The sequence below is a fragment of the Epinephelus lanceolatus genome, chromosome 6 (assembly GCF_041903045.1).
Source record: "Epinephelus lanceolatus isolate andai-2023 chromosome 6, ASM4190304v1, whole genome shotgun sequence".
NCBI classification, from domain to species: domain Eukaryota; kingdom Metazoa; phylum Chordata; class Actinopteri; order Perciformes; family Serranidae; genus Epinephelus; species Epinephelus lanceolatus.
In genome coordinates, this window is record NC_135739.1 from 6,502,706 (window position 1) to 6,518,985 (window position 16,280).

Here is a 16,280-nt window from a genome sequence, read left to right on the forward strand (position 1 = left end):
AGAAACTTTAGCCTCTGTGGGAGAGGAGACTAAAGAGAAGGACTGTCTCTCAGTTTTCCCTGTCTGCTGTTTCTCTGTCACCATCCTTCTGCTGCCATCTAAGAATTTCTCCACAACCTCCCTTTGAAAACAAAATTCAGTAGCATATTTCACTTCAGCTCTGGTAGGTTAGTGTTAGGCACTGAGCTGTCTAATCTAACCCGACAGTCAATTTCAGGGTCATTAGCCATCAGAAAGTTGGCGATTAAACCTTATTATGTCGATTTCCTTTTGATGTTGTGGACCCTGAATTATGGATCTGTTCGATTCAATTTAATCTCACAGTAACCAGGTGGCACTTTTAGAAACCACTGAAAGGTTAGTGCCACAAAGTGTTACTCTTAAATCTCACACATGAACTCATTTTCATCTGTCACCACAGTTTTGGTTGTGTCAAATTGTGTTTCATTATCTCTCCGTCTCTGTAACAGAGTCAAAACCTCACAGCAACGCAGATCTGCTCTCCATGTGCTGAGATGCTCCTTCTTTGTGATAAAACCGAGCCGCAATAAAATGCCAGGCTTCTCGGTTTCACTCTCCTCAATAAAAATGCTTCTATCATATCAAGGCCTGCAGCTGAACCCGCATTTGATTTGTGAGTCAAAGGAGCAGAGATAATCACAGGGCCTCTGTCTTACATGACCAAACTACTTTGTGTTTATGGGCTTGTGATGCAAGCCAGTGCAGCAGGCTAAACTGTTTTTAATTTGACCAACAAGGTTTTAGTTAGGCAGTAGGCAGCGAGAGGGGAGGACGTGGAGGTAAGAAGGGGATGGCAATGAATCAAACTGAAAAGTAGCGCCACAGGAGCCCTGAAGTGCCCAAATGGAGTCGATTACCAGTAAAAACTCAGTGTTTCTGAGGCAGCCGGGGGGGGTCCAAGGTGTTAAGGTTGGATCATCAGACAGAGTGTGAAATAAAAGATGATGATGGTTAAAGACACCAAGAATAAGAAAGAGAAATAGATTCTTATGTGAAGCTCCAGCTGCTCGGCCCAGAGCAGTTTATTTGGATTTCAGTTGCCTTCATCTATCAATGCCAATTATCAAAATGGGATGTAATTGCCTTGTTATGAATAGCTCTCTTCTTTTCTTCTACTCTTTTGTTTGCTTGGCTTGAGGGTCCGTGACACACAACAAAAGACTCTGTAGTCGTTCTTCCTTCTGACAATGAGCTCACTATTATTCAGCAATCAGAACAAGACACTTGAGGGCAAAACAAATTTGGCTTTGATTTCAGCCTTGACTTAAACCTCTACAACAACAAACTTAGATATCACTTAACATCCCCAGGTGAGCCCAGAATGACCTAAACCTGACAACTGTGGCCAAGTCCATCCAAATGTAAAGTGACGTCTCAATATATAACAGATAGCATCAGTGATGTTTAACATTCTTCTGATTCTTCATGTGTTGCGTAGGAAATTAATTTGAAACAGAACACTTCTCTGCTGATAAAACCCCATTCAGCAAAGCACTTAACCACCAGTGAAGCAGCGTCCAGCGGAGACAGACTGTGCAGCTAAGTGTGAAATAGGGCATTGCTGAGAAAAAATTACTCACTCAACTTTTCACGGCTGAGTAAATGTTTTTAAAAAAGTGCTCAGAACCAACATCTGCTGCAATAATTAGATTAAACCCAGCCCATCTATCCTGGCTGAGAAGAGGAGCAGCAGTAGGAACAGAGCAGAGCATCTCAGCAATTAGAGGAGAGGATTGCATGTCAGAAGAACCACCCGAAGGCTACGTTTTCTGCAGAGCTACTAGGAGACATAATCATGTCTGACTGCAGCCTCAAGGCGGACTTCGCTCTGCTTCTCCATCACCAGCAACCGTCTGGGCAAACACAGGAGGAGGAAGAGATCCGGATGGTACCAAAATAGCTGAGGGGCGCCAAGAAAGACATGGAATTGATTGATCATGTAATTGAATCAAATCGTCCAGCATTGCAGTGAATCATCATGAGACCGTGTACTGAATGTATAACTTTTATATTAAAGGTGCTGTATACAACATTTAGCACATTAACATAGCAAATATTTTTTAATGTAAAGATATAGAGGAGTAAGGAGAGAGTGAAGTCACGCTCCCTCTATGTGTGTCACAACCCCAGCTTCTCTGTTCTTTGTTGTGTAAGGTGGTCTGGCCACACGTGCATGTTAGTGCATGTGAGTCCTGTGTGTGGATCCCACTGGCTGGCTAATCTCTGCTGCTCTACACTAGGGCTGTACCCAAATATTCGGATATTCGGATATTCGAATATTCGTTTCTATGGGTAGGTATTCGTTATGAAAATTTGGTATTCGATATTCGTTTTTTTAATTTACTTACTATGAACGGCAGGCTTGAGCGCATCTGTCTGAGGCTGTGGATCAATGCCAAGTTTTACCACTTTATCACTATTCCCTCTAACTTGTAGCTGTTTTTTCATTATCTTTTGAATTTGATATGAATTATGGAAGCGTTTTGTCAGTGTTTGTTTCCCACGTTTTGTACAATAAATTATTGTTTAAAGTTTCAACAAGTTTCTTTTGGAGTGCGTGACACAAGTGTGTTTTGAAAACGACCGCGGACTGTCACCTGCTCAACGCATCAGTACCTTCGGATGCCGTGACAGTAATAGCCAATAATGTCAAAATATCATTTACAGACCGATTTAACAGACGATCACTGCTGCCCAACCTGCAGGTCCATTTGCGGGTCCCGCGGGTTACGGTTCTACCCGCGCATCACTACTCAGCTCAGTCTATAAGGCTGTACACAACAGTAAGGCTATAGACAATATATTCTATTCACGCCGGCAGAACCAGCAACGCATCGGCTCTACAGTGCACGACACTGCTGATTAACCATTTTATGAGTGTCTGCCAACAACCAATTACTTGCAGATGCTTCCTACAACTTGTTTCAACGGTTCTGATTTAATCAGAAGACAAATTAAACAGGATGACTAGCCAATGTGAAAATCAAAAGGAAGCATAGAATAATGTACTGAAGGAGACTGTTGTGCCGTCACATCTTTTTGTGGTTTGAGAGCAAAGATCCGGTCGCCGCTGTGCAAAACTCCGCAATACGATTAGGACCGAAAAACCCCCGCCCACAGGTGAAACATTTGTTTGACCAATCTACTTCACCTCCTACCGACCCTACGCAGATGATCTCACTCTTTATATTAAGGTAGTTGCCCGCAGAGTCAGATACTGCCACCATCCACTGCTTATCATACCGCCGCGAAAGGTGCATCTGTGTATTGGTGACTGCCACCAAGGGCCAATGACCAAGCGTTGGTATTTGATGCATGGGCTGGACCCAGGGTGGCTGAGTGCCGGGTTGCAGAAGTATAGTGCCTGCCACGCTAGCACTGTTGTTAGCACTGGTTGTACCAAGAGCTGTGACTCTGAATCACAGATGTGCTCTGCAAGGGTGTAGGTTTTGCTTTAACAGTGAGGAGAGGCGCCGATTGAACAAGGTGTTTGGGGGTCCTCCCCCAGAAACCCTCAAACTTTTTAAGAAGATTTCACTGCTGGAAAGATGGCTTTTTTTGTAAAACTAGGATGTCTGTGTAGTAGAAAGACACAAATACTTTGGAAACTGGTGATACATGACACGAAAAGGATGCTTTTGCTCAAGAGGAAGAAAACCTACAACTACCAGAATGCACTGCGCCGCCCAGATCAATAAATGCTCCTAATGATAGGTGATATGATGCCGACTTGTCCATGTCAGACAAGAAACGATCTGCTATTAAAGTTAAACAGTAAGCTAAAACATTTGAGTAGCAGAATAGAATCTTGGTTTATATTTGATCTCAGTGTTTCTTCGGCCTCCGTTTTCATTGTGCAGGAAACAGTACGGTGTGCACTTCCTGTTCACAAACAATCTTGATATGTATTTGATCAGCACTGCCTAGTTTTACCATTTGATCTGATTTCCGTTCCAAGTTTGATAGAGAGGGGGGCGGGTCTGTCTCTTTATCTGCCTCTGTACTCTTTATGTCTGTGGTGGCACAGGTGGTGGGCAATACGCAAAATGCAGAAGTACAGCCTGTAGCTTATAGCTAGCAAAACTCCAAAAGCCATAAATTACGTCATCCCGGTGGGTAAGGAGGGATATGTAGGCTACTTTCATGTTTTTATTGGAGGGAACAAATGCACATGTTCTTAATATTAATATTAAATATCGTCCCCTGCATCCCACCTTAAATCTACCCCTATGATCCTCTGAATGTTGCACAGAGCTCCTTTAAAGGAATAGTTTGAGCTTTTGGGAAACCACTCCTATGAGAGTGGTATCAATCTTCTCACCTAACTCTTGGTAGGAAGCGAACAAGCATATTTCCTAAAATGTCAAACCTTTACTTTGATTTTCTGCCCTATCGGAAAATATTATGAATGACTGGGCGATTTACTGTACAGTGTGTGCTTTCAACCAAATAATCATGTTCACGCATCACATTTTTCCTCTCATGTGCTATGCATTTATTCAGCCTATTTTATGCCGTCTATTAACGACTGATATTCTTCTCCTCGGTGACTGGAAACTGAAGATTGGCCACTTGATGTGACAGAGCAGTAAAGTGTGATTTATGTTTCAAAGGTCTAATTGGCAGCATTTCCTTCGTCTCCAGGCTGCACTAGTCAGATTTTTGACATATCTGAAAACCTTGGGAGATATATACTTGGCCTTAAACAGCGCTGGCTGGTCTCAGATAATTTATCTCTGTCTTGAGCTACCACTGAATAAAGAGCAGGCCTGCTTCTGTGGCTAACTGCATTACTCTTTGGAAATATCGATTTACGGAGTTCAGCAGAACAATGTCTTGATGGAAACATTTTTACAGAGAAAAGAAAAAACAATAAAAGGGTTATACATGAAGGCAGTTTAGGAACAGCTCATATAACTTAACACCAAACTGTATTTTGTTCAGCCATTTTATCATAAAATCTAAATATATTATGCTATAAAACGTTATGTACTGTAATATGATACAGAAACCATTTCCCCGGGACATTTTTGATAAAGTAGACATTGACTGGGCTTATTTTTATCCATGTTATACTGCTGTGGCTCTGCCGATGATGATGCTGATCGGTCTTAAATGTCTCAACAAATAAACGATGGTACAGATGGATTGTAACTTTGGTTTATGACCAAATACCTGCAAAACTAATCACAGTGCATGCATCAATTTTTTATCAGTACTTTAAGCATTAGCAACACACGAACATGGAAACACAGGGGGCATCCCTATGCTCTCAGGGTCACATGTCTCTTGATATAACTTATGTTGTCAGAGATTGTTGGGGATTATGTTTGGAGATCAAATTGCAAGGTACAAAGGGATGTGGTTGTTTTAAATGCTGTCTGAATGGTACAAACCTATTCAGCGACTGTGGATATGTCTAAAGTCAAGAAAACTGTCTCGCCCACAGTTTTGAGGGCCGAGGTTTCAGACACCAAGCAGCGACGAACTGCAGCTGGCCAAAATAATTACATCTGTCTGTAGCCAGGAGGCGCGTTCATGTATCTCAGGCAGGAAGAAACTCTTTGTAACATAGATCAGCGTGTGTCAGGAGTCACAGGACTCTGGGGGTATATTCTGGCCGCGATTTGCCGCTAAAAGTTAAACTGCCTCCAACTTAATTTGGCTGCACTTAGAGTGACCACCGAGGCCTTCCATAGACATTTCATGGCAGCTCACTAAAGGCTGTGCTTCAACGCTGCTTGGTGTGTTATCGGCGTAACATCAGTAGGCTATGCTGTTGTTTAGTGATTCTAACATGTTGACCCAGGCAAATGTGCTGAACTTAATATTGAACATTTGACCTAAAAAATAAAATTTAAAAAAAGACATTGCTGAGAACATGAAGCCCTATGAACAGCTCCCCAAAAGTGAAGCCAGAACATCTTGATTGCCCCCTGGTGGCTGGCTGCAGTATAGCTAATAAACCCCACCCCCTCTGTGTTAGCAGGTGGGACATGGACCAAGTTTGGTTTTAATTATTTATCGGATGCTATTAAAAAGGGGGTTTGATGTCATAGTGGACAGCTGTGTGGGTCAGTTAGTGTGCTTGCAATCAATGATGCTGCATGTGATTGGTCAGATGGCGTGAACTCAGTATCGCAGAGATCACTACTGCACAGACTCAAAATGACATCACTGGCATAATATGGCGGCAGCCGTATCCGGGATATTTTGGCCTTGTTTTTGTACAGCTGAATACAGCATATTGCTGCCACATCAGGAAAAAAATAATGGATCAGTATTACATTATAACATAAAAAGTTTATTGTTCTAACAAGTTTTTCACGTTATAACAGTATATTTTCAAGTTATAACATTAAAGTTTCATGTTACAACATGAATAAACTTTTCACGTTATAACGTAATACTGATCCATTATTTTTTTCCCGGTGTGGCAGCAATACACTTAGCAGAAGGACATGGAAGTGTGTTGTCCATCTTTAACAGCCAGTTCTCACTCCCAACTCGTTAAATACCGATGCTTGTCGGCAGACACCAACGCACAGAGGTGCACAGAGCACACAGCTGTTTCTGATGCTGCAGGTGACTACAGTAGAATTCAGAGCGAGAAATTCCAAATAGGGCAACTCTGGACTTTCCTCGAGGAGTCCTCTCTTTGTTTCCTGTGTGAAGGTCAATATATTTTGACATGTACCACTGTCCAAGCGTCTGTGTTTGATGAGTCGGGATGAGAATTTGTTGTCTTTATATACAGTCACTGATTCCTACTTGCAGCCTCATGAAGCTGCTAGCATGGCTTCAGTCTTGTGAAAATGCAACTATAAATCATATATAAGATGTAAAACACTCAGTATGTATCTGTCGTATTAATTTGATTATTTAGTTATGATATTTAATGTTACTGTATGAATGTGTCTCTGTAATCACTTTTAACATCTCTATGATTGAAGGTTCAAATCATATTAATAACAATAATAACAAGGTTGCAGTGCTGTAAAATCCAGTATTTACATTTTAAGCAACAGCGTCTCTTATAACATCAGAATGATTTAAAATTGTCATTGATTTGTTTTCACAGTTTCACTTTATTGAATTTATTGTCTCACACACACTAATAAATCACAATTCCCACCTGACTGACCTCCTGTAAACAGCATCGGTGGTTCATTCATCGCGAGCTGCAGCCCTAATCCAAATTATTCACAGTTCTGTCACTGCTGTGTTATGCAAACACACGGTACATGTCTGCTTCATAAATCTTCCCGCAACGTCTGGTGTAGGGAATTATCTTAACGGCGGGAAAACAAGCAAAGCCTCTTAGCTGTTGAGGCACTATTGATTTGATTTGCTCCCTAAAAGGGGGGAAATTTATAGATGCACGCCGTCTCCTCCGGAGAGTGATATTAGTTTCCCTCAGGAGGAAAGGATACTGTCTGAGCGAGGTGTGAAGAATTGGGTCCAGATTCAGCAGCAGCGTGGGCCCCTTCGTGAGTGTATAACATGTTATTAAAGGAGAGAAAGTTGTTACAGGACTGTTTCTCTTGAAGGTAACCCAAAGCTCTCCGGTTCTGTGGTCGCAGGAAGAAAATTTATTTCTCGCAGTACACTGAGCGCCGAGACAGCTGACGACACTAAACCCCTGTCTCAGTTTCTCTGCCTGGTTTTCTTCTTCACTCACTGAGTTGCTACCTCAGCTACTCTCAGTTTCACAAACTCCACAGTTTTACCATAAGAACAGTTTGTCCTGAGTGTTCGAGCTGGAGGCGTTTCTATGTTTAACTGCAGGTTTTCATGCAGCTATATGCAAAGTCTCGATGATGTTATTTTAATGATAAGCTGTCACTGCTGTGTTTGCACTAAACTTCCCAGGATGTCCTGTGTAACATCAGCAGTAATGTGAGGGCTTCTTCCCTCCAGTTTACATTAATAAAGACCTGTTCTTTGCTTCACTAATGCTAACTACTTGATGCTGCCTCCATTCCTGTTACTGTGTGACAAAAAGTAGTGACATAATATATCTAAACATACAACTGTGGCATTATATTGTCATATATGTGTTTTCCCTAGAGTTTCCTTGTGTTTCCCCTTCACTTTGTTCCCATCTGCTTTTCTCTTCCTGACCCTCATCCATCAAACAAACGTACAAACCAGCGCAGATCCAAACGCAGAAATGGTTCATCCCAGTATCCCTCCTAGACTCCTCTATCCTCTATCCTTGATCACTTGACCTGGAAATCAGTTAAGACCCGCCATCTTGAAAGACGTCCCAATTGACCCTTTGCTAAGTCCCAGCCCTGGATGCAGACTGACCAATCATAACGTAGCATCAGGCCAGCTCAGACCAGGGTCCGACACCAACACAGCTGTGCTCCATCATTTCAGATTTGCTTCATTTTCAGGCAGGTTTTGTGGATTTGGAGCTAAATGTTGTGCCTGGGGCACGTCGTGTATTAATGATACTTGTTACTTGGAGAGGTTGGAAAAAGATATACGTTTCTTCCCTGTTCCAAAACCAAAATCAAACCCTGGAAAGTGTAGGGTTAGCTAGCTAGCTACTGAAGATATAGCCTACTGAATGTATACACATGCTGCTTTTGCTTTTTAATGGTCATAACAGTGAAACAAAGACCGACCCTGCTGTACAGGAACCAGTGAAGGGAAGCAGGGAAACTTTGCTGATATTCAACCAGCTGTGTGTCATCACAGCGTGTGCAGATGAACGTTGTTAGATTTCCCCTGCCCATCTGACAGCTGAGGTCCAGGTGCTGGCAGCAGCACGGGGTGAAGCCAGACACTGTTCATCTGCACACACTGTGATGCCACACAGCTGGTTCAATATCAGCAAAGTTTCCCTTTATATTCATTGTCTTGTGTGGCGATCAGCAGTGATGTGGTGGTTCACTTTTACACTGTGATCTGTAGCCTATAGTTCGGCTTTAGCTTCTAACTATCTTTGTCTTTTTAACCTGTTGTTGCTGCTGAGTCAGTTTGACATCCTGGATATATCCTTCAAACACAGACTGTAGACCCCTCTGTCTGCTTCTCTCTGGAATCACTGGTTCATTTCTCCAAAAATATGATAATATTTCTTCAGGGAGTGCAGTTAGTTACAGTGTCGGCTCCACGTCTACTCCGACAGCTTGAAGAACTATCACAATGGGGCGGGGCTTAGTGAAGGGTCAGTGTGGTCTGAGGAGAGATAAGCGAGGACACACGAGAGCAGGCTTCACTGAAATCTTTTACATCCTTATTTGATATCAATTATTGATTTGACACTGCAGCTGATCCGACTGATTTGAGACTTCACAACAACACGGGAGTTTTATTGAGTGAAGACAGATGAGAGATTAAACTCAGATGTTTTTCTTCCAAGTTTTATGTTTTATTTGTTTCTTTGTTTTGTCTCTTCAGTTACTTTGCATCTCTCTGTGGTCTCTTTGTGTCTTTTTGAGTCTTGTCGTGGTCGTTACGTGTTAGTATGAGTGACATTTTGTAGTTGAAAGCCACTGCCTGTAGATGACGCCTGTGCCCAGTTGGCCCATTCAGTAATACATCTGTGACTCTGTTGGAAGATGGTGTACTGGGAAGTTATCTGTGCAGACACATCACATGTATGTAAACACATGTACAGCTGGTTATCTCCTTTTTTTCTGCAGGTGGTCAGATCAGTGTCCCGGCAGACCAGCTGATGCATCTGTGGTACAATAAGTTTTTCCCAGCCACAGTCGGCAGTGGATGCTGATAACAAAGTTCAACAGGTCTAATGTAATCCGTGCCTGGGCTGACAGACAGACGGAGCTGGTATAAGAGAGCTGTGTGTGTGTGTGTACGTGTGTGTATCTACAGACTGACATCATGATGCGAGCACTGGCTCTCCTGCTGCTTCAGGTGGCATATGGTGAGTATGGCAGTTGTTACAAAACACAGACGTCAGACATTGAAATAAAGGACTAAATTTATTTCAGTTACAGAATCCAGTATTATGTGTTTGTAGTTTTTGGATGTGGTACGCCTGCTGTCAAGCCTGACACCAACAGGGTGGTGAATGGAGAGGATGCTCGCCCCCATAGCTGGCCTTGGCAGGTACTGTCACACAGATGTTTTAAATTTACATGCAAAAGTGCCGATATGATGAGTATACTGTTATTTAGGATTAAACTCTGATTATTTATGTTTTCCTCTCAGATCTCCCTGCAGGTGAAGCACGGCAGCCGATACCATCACACTTGTGGAGGGACTCTGATTGGACCTCGCTGGGTGCTGACTGCCGGACACTGCATCTGGTGACTAACAATGAGAAAAGATAGCTGCTGTGTGATTCAAATGAGAGCAGGAGGTTAAGGGTTTATTGAAGCAAGCACACAGAAACACTGTCGACGTGCAAAAGGACACAAATGCATTCTAGAGAGGGAAATAACAGGTAAATGTCTTGCAGGCCAGGAGATGTGTACCGTGTGGTCTTGGGAGAGCACGACATGAGCCAGCAGGAGGGCACAGAGCAGATCAGAGATGTTCTGCGCATCATCGTCCACCCCAAGTGGGACATTGACTTTGTGGCTGATGGGTGAGTTCATTTTGACTTAAAATTTGAATGCAAAATTTCCATGTTTTTGTATCAGTGGAATCCTCAATAAGCATAAATAATACTGTTTGATTATCTCGAACCAAAGACCCGTCAATGTAAAGTAAATGCCAAAAAGTTTGGTAATCTGTTTACTATATGCTGAAGGAATATTTTAAAAATCACATTAGACCGTAAACACAGTCTGAATGAATGATCTTAGCAGGCTCATAAAGTCTGCTCACCTCATCCGCCAGGTGAAATCTGACTCTGATAATGATTTTCCCACAGAAACGATCTCGCCCTGCTGAAACTGGATAAGAGCCCCATAATGAATGACAGCGTCGGCGTGGCTTGTCTTCCTGAGGCTGGAGAGATCCTCGCCCATGGGACCCCGTGTTACATCTCCGGCTGGGGCAACCTTTACAGTAATGTCACTGTGTCCTCACCTGTCATCCTGACTTTGCACCCATCACAGCAGAGTTTCATTTGCACAGAACATTAATGGGCACTCAAGGTTCAGATCGGAACTCATTTTAAACATTAAAATGTGAGCAGTGGTTGACATTAGCAATTGTACAGTTCGCACTATCTGCCCTTGTTTGGCAGTGATGTGCTACCAGAATGTAACTTATAACTACAGCTGTGGTCTGTCTCCATATGTAGAGCAATTGAGTGCCTCTGAGATGTGGCAGAGTAGAAGCATAAATTTGCATAAAATGGACATACTTAAGTAAAAGTACCTCAGGTTTTTCCTTGAGTTAACGCACTTACCGGTAGTTATTTTCTACCACTGCTGACTGGGAGTTTGAGGGACAGACTGGTCCAGGACTCGCTCCAGTTTGTGTCTCTTGTGTACTTGCATCTGGGCCACAGTGATAACCCTCAGTCTCTTTCAGTACCCAGAAGGTCGTTCTGGACACTTGCTGCTGTTCTTGCTTGCTCATGGGAGAATGTTGGGTCTCTGTAAATTAAAGAGTGTGGTCGTGACCTGTTCTTTATTGAAAGTGTCCCGCAATAACTTTTGTTGTGAATTAGTGCTGTATAAATAAAAGTGACTTGAAGGGGTTTTCAGAATCCTCAAATACTCTTCGAACCATTTGGGTGAAAAGATATTCTGTCGGCTGACTAACAAAATGTTTCCGTTAATTTCCAAAGTTGCGACTTTCTTTCCTATCCAGGTAGCCGGCAAGCTGCCATTCTTGTTTTCGGTTTCTTTAACATCCAGGTGGATGTGGAAATCTTTAGGGAGCAACAGTGTTTTTAAACTACCTTCTGATTAAGAAACGATTACCTCAGTGGCTCGAATGAATGCTAAAGCAGCAAAAACTAGGCCTGGTCTATTTGTTTACGTCACCTGTGTGTTTTAGCTCGCTAATGTTAGCCATGGGAACATGAACATTCAGGAGTCAGCTGTCTTTATGTGTGTGAGCTGAAGTCAGGACTAGGGCTGGGCAATATGTCCTGAAAATTATATCACAGTATTTTTAAGCTATATCTCGACACACAATATATATGATATATTTAAATTTCATCAAAAGCACTTGAATTAATGCTTGGCTTGAAAGACCGAATCGATACTATCGATCGATAACGATATTTCGGACCAAATATCCTCACTGATGCAAAAAAGTTAAACAGATGACTTTTGTTTTGTTTTGTTTATTCAAAAAATATTAAGACAATGAGATTTTGACCAATAATCATCAATAATGTGGATTTGACGACTATGTGGGTTAAGAGTAAAGTCTGGTAAGCTGATAAATTGAAATCACTTTACTTTAATGCAGCCTTTAAAACAAGGGGAAAAACAACATTTATGCCATATCATAACGATATATAATCTTGTGTCTCGATAACGATATAATATCTTCATATTGCACAGCCCTAGGCAGAACTTGTGAAGAGCTGTGTGCAGTCATCGAGGCAAAGTTAAGATAGCTGTTGATGGATGATAAGTCCCTCTGAACTGTAGAGCTGCTTGTTTAAATCACAATGTGTCGTCTTTTGTTTTTACCTGATGTGTGGAGTTCTTTGAGTTGTTTAAAGGCACTCGTGTTGCCGTGCTGAGTCATGACAGTAATGCAACTAATTAGTTTTGCTGCGGAGTTATTCATAATATAATTATCTTTTAAATGAACAGTGTGTTATGAGTAATTACACTTCTGAAGTTAGTTGCCCAACACTGCTCTCTGCCTTGTATATTTATTGATGCGTTGCTGTCTGAGCAGCTCTGTTTGTCCTCTCTGTGTCTCAGCACACGGCCCCATGCCTGATAAGCTGCAGCAGGCCTTGCTGCCTGTGGTGGAGCACAGCGTGTGCAGCCGCAGCGACTGGTGGGGCATCAACGTCAAGAGCACCATGGTCTGTGCAGGAGGAGACGTCGTGTCTGGATGCAATGTGCGTGAGGCAAAAGAAAGGCAACTTGTACCCGTCAGAGCTGAACTACCTGCTGTGAACAAGGACAGATCCTTTACACTGTGCTCCTGTTCCTCTCTCAGGGAGACTCTGGCGGTCCTCTCAACTGTTTGGGCCAGGATGGTCGCTGGTACGTCCAGGGTGTCACCAGCTTTGTTTCCTCTCGTGTCTGCAATGAAGTGAAGAAGCCAACCGTCTTCACTCGCACCTCCGCCTTCACGGATTGGCTCAGTGACGTAAGTTACTCAGACTTGCTGTCTTGCTGTAGAGATACAGACATGTACATCACTCAAGTGTCACTAACATGAAAATGTCATGTATCAATAAGTGATGTTCTCTCTTCAGGTCATGCTGCAATACTGAGGAACAACTGGACACCAGTTGATCAAAAATGAGGTCTCAAATTCAAATATTTTCTCTATTAATTTTTAGTTTCACATGAGCGTCAGACAGAACAAAATGTCTGTTAGTGCTGAAAAGAATAGAAAAAGATAAATACTTTTCATTCAGTACAATAAACGTTTGTGTCTCTTGTCAGCGTGCCTCTGGTTGTAAATTATTGGACCTGCGTTTTAATCAGTCACCAAATTTTTGTGCTTAATTTGCATCACAAACAAACCACAACTGTTAATTTCAAAGCAGCAAGAATCAAACAAAAATCTGCATTTTTCACGAGAAAAGTGCAGAAAAATTCCCCATCTCTGTAAAAATGCACCGTTCCACTTCATATTTCATCCCCTCCTCACTGCTGTGTGATAAGAAGAGTGAGGAATGGCTGCCCATCAGCATGTGTGGAGGACTTATGAATCAGTATTTCCTATCAATCATCGCCAAGGTCAGCCAAGTGTCGGCGCTGGTGAACATACTGTCTGATGCACCCAGGTGGGAGCTGAGCTGGAGAGCAGCAACTCACATCAGATAAATAGCAGCAATAGGTTACCTTGATGCACGACCTCAGCAGTCTGCTGCGTCAGATAACAGCAGCATTTTGAGCCGCTTCACACAAACACACATCCAGTTTGTGACCGCAGACTTTGCTATTTTTAGTGTATGATCATACACAAGGGTACACAGCAGAAAGTACTGGCATCAAAATACATTTAAAGACTCATTATGCAGACAGAATACTATATATTGTTGAATTTTAGTAAACTATTTGAGAGCTTATATTCTGTATTATTCAAATACTGTGTTTATTCTGTTAAACCAAACACTGAGACACACTGATGGGTGATGTTCTGCTTCAAACTATGACATGAGGACAAACCATCTGACATTTATCTGCCCCCATCTGCTGGTAGATGTGGGAACCTGCTCAGTCCTGACAGCATCACAGCAGCTCCATCCAGTGGAGAGACAAGAAGACAGACAGACCAACAATGGTAACTGCTGTGTTTCCTAACACAGACATCAGGCACATAAACTCTTATGCTGGACATATATGACATTTAACTTCATCAAAAAAAAGCTGTTCTTCTTTAATTAGTTTTAAACAAAAGCGTAATTACTCACAGGGAATTTCAGAAATGTGTCCATCTCACTTTGACAGTTTTAATTTATTTTACTCACAAAATCTTTTTGAATATCGTCCTCCGACTGTCCAGTCGTCATAGTCCAGATGTGACAGGCAGGTTTAAAATATTGATGCTCTTTTAAACTACCTTAAAGTATTACAGCACACTCACAGCAGTCACTTTAAAGTCACTGTAGGTGATATTCGGAGCATTAATACAGCAGCAAACAACTATCTGAAGTACTGGCGTCCTGAGCAGAGAGTGACGTCACGCTCCCTCTTTGTGTTTGTGTTGTAATCTGAGCTTCTTCATTCCTTATTGTGTTAACCAGTCTGGCCGTATGTGGATAATGGTGTATATTTCAAATGGAATCAAAATCAAATCAAGTTTATTTATAGAGCACATTTAAAAACAACCACAGTTGACCAAAGTGCTGTACAAATTAAAAGAATGACATGCAGGTATAAAGCAATGAAACATGTACACAAATATAAAACAGAATAACACCAGTATGAACAATTACATACGTAGAAGGATTATAAAATACTAAAATAAATGCCACTGAAAACATGTACATTTTCAGATTTGATGGAAAGGTGTCAGTGGAGGGGGAGCATTTGGTTGAGATATGAAGGCTGTCCAGAGCTTTGGTGCAGTGACCACAAAGGTACGATGTCCCCTCACCTACCAGCCTCGACAGTTACAGACAATGTTCTGAGGATCTAAGAGGTCAGGAGCTGGAGTAGGGGCAGAGGAGTTCAGTAGTATACTAGGGTGACAGCTCATGTATGGCTTTGAAAACACAAAAGAACTTTAAAATTACTCCTGCATTTGACAGGTAGCCAGTGCAGGGACGCCAGCACTGGTGTAATGCTGTCTCTCTTTCTGGCACCAGTGAGGAGTCTCGCTGCAGCGTTCTGCACCAGCTGCAGGTGAGACAATGATGACTGGCCAACACCCTGAGAGTTGCAATATTTGTAATCTCTGTCGCTCTGCACTGCGCTCATACGGCGGTTACTGCTGATAACGCCATCCTAACCCACGGTGGTGGGACGGCGTTGTCAGGGAAGCTTCACGCCCAGCCTTAAATCCCCTCCTGGTTAACAATCACTACATTTACATGGACAAAACATTCTGGTTATTTCCCTTATTCTGAAGAAGACAATATTCCTACTGTGCTGTTTACATGACTAATAAAGAGGAATATTCTGATATTCCTGTTCACATACATACTCTGATTAATGTGCCCTCAACACATCAAAATATAGCAAAGTAAAACAGCTGGAGCTGCTTGTGTCATTTTGCTTCTTTGTGTCTGAATAGGATTTTGTCAGTTTTCCACCAGCGGAGGACTTGTTTAACTGTGTGAACACAGCCTCCGTCTGTCATTCCTTCAACACTTTATTGAAAAGGTTGGTGCTGGGATACTTGCGCATATCTACAACGTGTTAGTAGGGTTAGGGTTAGTCTTTCATAATGTTTAAAAGTAGGGGTGTTTCTGCTTGCGACCAGAAATGTTACTGCAGCTGCGAGTTGATTTGTGTACAGCATGAGAGCTGACTGTAAACAGACTGTGTGTCGCAGACTGCAGTAAAACCCCCAGTTGAGTTGCATATGACAAATGTGCCATGTACACGTCCAAACAATGAGATTAAAATGCAAATGGGAAAATGCTGAATTTGGAAAAAGGCCTACTTTGAAATATCCAAACGTAATATGCTGTTTACATGACCTGTATCAAATTCAGAATAGTTAGTTAGCTG

At 42.2% G+C, this 16,280-nt stretch overlaps 1 protein-coding gene across 1 annotated transcript; it reads left to right on the forward strand.

Moving 5' to 3' along the window:
• Positions 1 to 9,799: 9,799 nt before the first annotated feature.
• On the forward strand, positions 9,800 to 13,540 carry LOC117254258 (chymotrypsin-like elastase family member 3B). Its single transcript, XM_033622397.2, has 8 exons — positions 9,800 to 9,922; positions 10,019 to 10,107; positions 10,210 to 10,307; positions 10,460 to 10,588; positions 10,877 to 11,013; positions 12,843 to 12,985; positions 13,087 to 13,239; positions 13,349 to 13,540. The coding sequence occupies exons 1-8, from the start codon at positions 9,880 to 9,882 to the stop codon at positions 13,364 to 13,366; spliced, it is 810 nt and encodes a 269-aa protein (XP_033478288.1). The 5' UTR covers positions 9,800 to 9,879; the 3' UTR covers positions 13,367 to 13,540.
• The last annotated feature ends 2,740 nt before the right edge of the window (positions 13,541 to 16,280 follow it).

Excerpts from the sequence above, each read along its gene's own strand:
- LOC117254258 (XM_033622397.2), top strand. The coding sequence starts at position 9,880 with ATGATGCGAGCACTGGCTCTCCTGCTGCTTCAGGTGGCATATG. Across the intron at positions 10,589-10,876 it reads ATTGACTTTGTGGCTGATGG|AAACGATCTCGCCCTGCTGA; the intron begins GTGAGTTCATTT and ends ATTTTCCCACAG. Across the intron at positions 11,014-12,842 it reads CGGCTGGGGCAACCTTTACA|CACACGGCCCCATGCCTGAT; the intron begins GTAATGTCACTG and ends TCTGTGTCTCAG.